A 7074-nucleotide genomic window follows, 5' to 3' on the forward strand; every position below is an offset into this window, starting at 1 on the left:
TTTTTTTTCCTCACTAATAATGTTACTATGTTGGCCTAGTCCAATGAAAAATGAAAAATGGACACATCATCACCACTCTGTGTCAAAAAATATTTATTGATTTTGATAATTATTAATGTTCATTTGAAGAATCTAATTGGTCATTTAAGTAAAGTTTTTTTTTAAGTTATTTTTTTATTCATAATACTTGAATTAAAAATTTTATTTAAGAATATATTTTAACAATTAGACAATCATATTAAATATTTTAATTTTAATAAGAGAAATGATACACGTATAATAGATTGTACAAAAATTTATGCAAAATTACATAATATGATACTTGTATTTTGTATATCTATTGTTAGACTTATTTTGAATATAAAAAAATAACTAAAAGATATGATCCTAATATTTCTCAACACTTTTGTTTTCTTTTCTACTCACTCATGTACATAGTCACTCTCAATTTCACACGGGTTACTTTAGGAATCGATCAACCACCTTTATAGCAGAAATTGACGTGCATATTTGACTAAATGGTGCTATTCCATGCACGTAAAACTCGATTTTCGATGCAACCATTCTTTGGATTTAGCTATGCTAAAATTAGCAAACATATAAAATGAAAAGGTCAAAATATATATATTTATTATACTAAGCATTTAATTCAATTGATTAAATAAATATGCAAGTATTATAAATCCCTGATACTCTATTTAATTTATAGAAATAACATTTTTATTATTGAAGTGAACCAAAGTAGTATAACTTCAATTGGTTATAAATTGACGGTGAATTTATTCTTATTTTCTTAATTTTGTTCAACTTATTGGAGGAAACTTCCAATGAATCCAAAAAGCTTATTAGAGGAATCAAATCCTCTTCACATATTTGCTCCCAGAGTTGGTTAAATGAAACAAAAACAAATCTCACAAAATAGATCACAGTTAAATTTTCACTCATCTCTTTAAAATAAAATAAAAATAACTTTTTTTTTTATAAATACTCTTCAAATTCAGAGACTTTCTCTATCTTAGACTAAGTCATCATCTCCTCCCCCAATTTTGTTTGTGTAAATAAAAAACAATAAAAAAAAAACAAAATACTTAGTAGTAATTGCATCCTAAACATAAAGAAAGACAATCAAACAAGTTTCTCATATTTCAGTTTCTCCTTCTCTTCATTAATCCCTTCCGTTCTTATCAAATTTCTCATCATATATTATTTTCTCTCTTTCCTTTTTATCTCCCACTCCAACAGTGTATATACCCGAACTATCAAAGCATCATTTTCCAAAAACTAGCAATTATTTGAGTACTTATATTTCAACATTATTTTTTCTTACACCCTACCCCGTGCACCGACCTAAAAAATTGTGGTTAGAAAAAAAATACTCTTAATTATTTTGAGTCAACCACATTGGAAGTACCATTCAGAGGTTTCAGCAACTATAAACGTCAGAAAGAAAAATTGCTACTTGACTTGCATAAAATAACTAAGAAAATTAGCAAAGCTAAGATATGCCATCATTGTCCCATGGCATATCATCACACCATGGTCTTGTGCTCTGGCCTGTGAGTGGACTCAAAATCTACGTGCACAAAAGCCCTTTCGACTTCTGGAAGCTGCTCCAGCTTCTCTTGGAGTGTCTCACCAATGTTGTGTGCTTGGTGGAGAAGCATGTCTTCCGGCAACACAATGTCAACTTCCACAAAGTAATGTGCACCAAAGGTGTAAGCTCTAACAGTATCTATGTGCTTGATCTGTTCATGGTGATTCCATATGAGGAACGTTAACTTGGCTAGAAAATCAGGTGGTGCTGTCCTTCCAATAAGTGACCAAACATTCTCAATGACTGTCTTGGCCCATGTATTAATTGTATACAATGCTATCTGCATTACACATTCAGGATATCATCATTAGTAGTTCAATCAAGCAGTTAGCTTGATGTAACAAGCAAATAATTATGTAACAAAAAGATCACCACCATTCAAGATTTAGTAGAACAATGAAGAAAAACAAAATACTCATGATTTTTTTATTGAATCTCTAAAACTTTTCCTACATTTAATAAAATAATACGATTTTAGTATCTCACTGAACATGTGCAGTGAGGGACTAAAATCACATCATTTTGTTACATGTAGGGACTAGAAATGAATAAATTTTTTCATGTAAACTAAAACAAAAAAATCATGATATTTTTAGGAACCAAAAATATATTTAAATCTCAATTAAGAGAATCACTTGTTGAATAATCAGAAAATCAAAGTACAGTTAAGGGGGGAAAAAGGAGAGAATAAGGGCCAACTTGGTCAGAGAATACATTTTTTCATATAATAACAAAAAATGCTACCACGTAAAAACAAAGTGAAGATAATGTGGTACGTTCGCAACTATCTGTGAAAAAAAGAAAAAGAAAACCAAAGACAAGCACCAAGCTGTACTTATGAACTCACAATAATAGCTCCTGTTGGATCAATCCACCAGCAGAACTTGACAGCTAGCACAGCAGCAGCTAATCCAACAGAATTAGTAATGACATCAAAAAAGTGATCTTGTGCATATGCTCTAACAATTTCATTTTTGAATCTTCGACAGTAGACCATAAGAATGAACTTCACTACAGTCACAAACACCATAATTCCGATCATCCAATGCAGTTTTGTTGGATCCATATCAGGCTTAGACTGTAACAAAAACAATGAGATGATAAATTAAAAGTACGTGCCGTGGTAATAATTACAGGAAAATTAAGAAGAGTTACTTAAAACTGCTACACCGCAAACAAATAATTAAGAGTTAGTCTGGACTTTGGATAAACTTTTTAACACTTATAGCAGAAGAAAATACAAAGGTAAAATGAACCAAATTTCTTCATGAGCTAAAAATAACATATCTACCTCAACCTTTTGAGAAGATAGACAAGCGAGCATCTAAAATGGTTGGTTGAATAAGTTGATTTTAACTTATGAAAGAAGTTTGATTCATTTTATCTTTCTTATCCTTTAAGTACTTCTTCATAAGTTTATCTGAATTGTACCTAAATTCAAATTCATAAACAAATGTTGAACCCAAATTTGGGGATCTACTAAACAAACAAGAATAAGAGTTTATCTCACTTGCCTTGGAAATAAGTTCTCGGGCAGATTCAATCAAAATCTGCAACCCCAAGGTTGCCATCACTGATGCAAAAACAATGATACCCTGCACAGGAAATCATATCAGCATGTAGCTTCATTAAGCAACCATGCAATGGCTATTTTGAAAATATCCCAATTATCTACTAAAACTTTATAGGATTCAATCACCTTGTGCAGTTTAATTTAAATTAAACCTTACCACTGGTTGCATGCGTTTCTTTCCAATTGGATAGTGATATTGATTTGGGTTTTTCATGGCATTAGAAGTAAACCACAATATGAATCCTGACAAGAGATCCAAGAGAGAATCCATGGTTGAGGCAATGACTGCTAATGATCTGCTTGCAACTGAGGCATAAACCTTTGCTGCAAACAGCACCAAGTTACACATATTTGACACATGAACAGCCATCCTCTCACTCTTGGCTAGTTGCTTCATTTCATCCTGAGAAACATTTAGCATGTACATTTAGTAGCGTTTCTCTTCATAGATTTAATGGAAAATCATAATTTTTTACTGAGATTATAGTCAAAACCAGTTACTGCTGCTCCATGTATGACATATTATAAGTAAATCATGGTAATACAACAATGAACCTCAGTTAGAGATCCTGGGAAACCACCCTCTTCAGTCATAGTCTCCATCTCATTAAATCCTTCAAGGAGTCTCTCCTGATTCTTGTAATATTCTGCCACTTTGCGTTGCTTCCCTAAAACACAATTTGAAGTAGGATTAGAGAGTAAGTAGGCAAATCCACAATCCAGAATATATGACTTTAACTGAAACATCTTGATGATGAATTTAAATGCTAATTTTTTAATTTTGGTTATCTTTTCTGAGTTCCTCAAGTAAATTAATGATCAATAATGTCAAAATTTTCAAAACAGTCACCAACCTTTAATAAATTGAAGATTTTAAACTTTTAAACAATATGTAGTTAAACTGCCTACTTTATCTTTAGAGAGACGATAATAAAGGGTATAAAAAATATATCTGAAAAGCAAATAGGATCATGTTTCGTGTCATTAGAGTAAGCATTAATAATTTCTGATTATGTGTGGAATCAAGTACAATAGATTCTAACAAGAAAAAAATTATATGATATAGGGAATGGAGTATCTTCAGGAATAGTAACCGTGTAGATATGAAAAAGGACGAATCATTATCATCAATATTAATCCCCATGTACTTTTGATCAAAAGAATGGAACTATACCAAAGTAGTATTAACTAATAAATTCAAGCACCAAGATGCAAATTCACAATAAAAGGCTCTGTCTTTATGCAAAGATTCCCACCATGGCCTACACAATAAATAACAAACAAAGACTAAGTGCATGTTTGGTTTCGCTTTGAGAAATTGGTTGAGTTTAGAATTGATTTTGGATACATTTCCATATGTTTGGTTTCATGTTAGAGAATTGATTCTGAGTTGAATTTTCTACTGAGTTCTACACCTAACTTAATTTTATAAGAAAACATCCAAACATGAATCACATCACTTCAAAATCAATTTTAACCAAAATTATTTTTTGCAAAATCAATTTTTTCAACGCTTATCCAAACATAAACTAATAACAGCACCACTTCTCCAACTTCTTCGGTTTTCACAATTCAAAGCATCATCACGAAGAGCAAAACAGACCCATCACGTAAAACAGAGACACTGAAATTTAAACATTCATAGGAAGTCTGAATTTGCAGAATTCAACACATGCATGATAACCACAGACCAAAACAGACCCAACACACAAAACAGAGACTTTAAAGTTCAAACATTCAAAGGAAGTCTGAATTTGCAGAATTGAACACAGGCATCATGCATGGCAACCACAAAAACCAAAACAGACCCATTAAACAAAATAGAGACTTTATCACTTCAATCAACAAAGAGAACATTAAAGTTTAAAAGGGTAAACAAAGGTACACTGGGTTTGCACAAACCAACACACCATCATTCATCATTCATTCAGAACAAAATCAGACCCATCACAATTTAACACGTCACCACTGTAAAGAACCCATACCCATTACACAAAACAGAAACTTTAGACATTCAAGAGAAGAAAAAGAAGAAAAAAGTGAAGAATGGCTAACTGGGTTTGCACAACTCAACACAAAAAAGAAAAAAGAAACAAAAAGAAATGTTTAAACTTTCAACAGAAAAAAAAGGAAGAAAGAACGAATGTCTCACTGGGTTTACGAAGAAGGCCATGGAAAGTGAAGGATCGTTGATTTTGATGATCATTCGTTTGGCTTGGCAAACGAAACTCTTTGACGTTAAGCCTCCACGATGCTTTTGCAGCCTCTTCCTCCGGCGACACCAGAAGCGGTTCTCTCCGGCGATTTCCTCCGCCACTCTCCGCCATGCTCAGTTTTCTCAAGGTTTTGGTTTCAGTTAGTTTTGTTTGATGCAATGCTTAGATAATAACCACTTTCCTAGTTATAGGGAGAAACAGAACGAGAAAAGAACTGTGCTTGGTGCGTATATAAACAAACTTTAAGATGATTTTCCACTTTTCCATAAAAATAATTATAAAAAATAAAAAAGAAATAAAAATTGTAGTTCATACGTGGCAACATGTGGACCCTGTGTTCTTCCTAGATTGAATCTTCTTGTGACCAGGATCACTAGAACCAGGGGATCTATAAATTGTGGAGTGGATAAATACTATGCTTGATGCTTGTTTCGGTAAGGCTAGCCTGGCTAGGAGCCATATTTTTTTTTTATAAAAAAAAAGCCTTGTAATTTCAAAATAAAAGTGAAAATGAAATTAATTTTATTGAATTAATTAAAGAGGGATTTTATTAATAGAATATTTCCTCATGTAACAATTAAAGTTGAATTAACATGTCATGCAATTTTAAGATTTTATCACTAAAATATATAATTAAGTTTAAGGTTTTGTTCCTCATTATAAATTCGAGTATTTTTAAACAAAAATGTTTTAAAAGTTTTTTTTGTTTAACATTTTTTTAGACTTGAGCATCCGATTAATTTTTTACTTGTAATTTTTTAAATAATACTACTTAAATGTAATTAACTTTAATTGAAATTTTGCCTAAATTTAAAATTTGATCTTAACATACTATGTAAGACGAATTATAATTTTTAGCTAAATTAAATTTTAGTGCAATTATAATCTTAGTTAAATTCAATTTGTGTTAACTTCTAAATTTTGAATTTGAGTTTTTAAGTATAATTTTTTACACACCATATCATTAGAAATAACGTATCATGATTTAAATAATTTTCTTAATTTTAAAGTTTAATCTCTTTAATATATTTTATCTAATAAAATAAAATATTTGTTGATAATAATAAAATAAGTATACATTACTGATAATGAAAATATATATTGTTTTTAATTTTTTATTTATAAATGTTACTTAAATTTTAAAATTCCCGCGCCCCCGTCAACATAAATTTTTAGATTAATTTGAAGTAACTAATAATAAAATTTTATATTAAAAATATTTATTAATTTAGAATATATTAAATATGTTTTTTTAAAATAAAAACTTACTATTTTTGCAAAATCGTTTAATTACATTAAAAATATATTTAAGATCATTCCCAAAAGCTAATAACACAACCCATTATCTTCTTAAAGTTATTAAGATTAATTTTTCAACTTTTGTATTAAAAAATTATTGTTTATGGGATAAACATAGAATCAAGCCTAATGGATTACTTTGTTGCGACAATCTATTAAAGCTAAACTAAAACTATTATATCTTAATTTTTAAAAAAGATTTTGATGATTTCTGGATATGCAAAGGAGATTGATGGAAACTTTCCATTACCTTACGTTGTCGTCTTTCTTAAGGAATAAGTTACTGAAGGGAAACTGCAAATCGTTCCCATCTTTATTTCGTTGGATGTCTCTATCTCAAATCTTTGTTCCTTTATGATGTGTGTGCCAATTGCACTCCCCTAAAGTGTTAC

The 7074-nt window shown here is 30.4% G+C and overlaps 1 protein-coding gene across 1 annotated transcript; it reads right to left on the reverse strand.

The window, feature by feature from the left end:
* Positions 1-1361: 1361 nt before the first annotated feature.
* LOC100797536 (metal tolerance protein 10) lies at positions 1362-5593 on the reverse strand. Its single transcript, XM_003532870.5, has 6 exons — positions 5320-5593; positions 3723-3835; positions 3325-3570; positions 3109-3189; positions 2442-2672; positions 1362-1874 (listed from the first exon to the last, which is right to left on the reverse strand). Exons 1-6 carry the CDS (start codon positions 5492-5494, stop codon positions 1530-1532), a joined length of 1191 nt encoding a protein of 396 aa, XP_003532918.1. The 5' UTR covers positions 5495-5593; the 3' UTR covers positions 1362-1529.
* Positions 5594-7074: the final 1481 nt, after the last annotated feature.

Source organism: Glycine max, chromosome 8 (genome assembly GCF_000004515.6).
Source record: "Glycine max cultivar Williams 82 chromosome 8, Glycine_max_v4.0, whole genome shotgun sequence".
NCBI classification, from domain to species: domain Eukaryota; kingdom Viridiplantae; phylum Streptophyta; class Magnoliopsida; order Fabales; family Fabaceae; genus Glycine; species Glycine max.

Coding starts and splice junctions, on each gene's coding strand:
- LOC100797536 (XM_003532870.5), bottom strand. CDS start 5,494: ATGGCGGAGAGTGGCGGAGGAAATCGCCGGAGAGAACCGCTTCTGGTG. Junction 3,190..3,324: donor AGAAACGCATGCAACCAGTG/GTAAGGTTTAAT, acceptor TTTCCTGTGCAG/GGTATCATTGTTTTTGCATC. Junction 1,875..2,441: donor ATCCAACAGGAGCTATTATT/GTGAGTTCATAA, acceptor TGTGTAATGCAG/ATAGCATTGTATACAATTAA.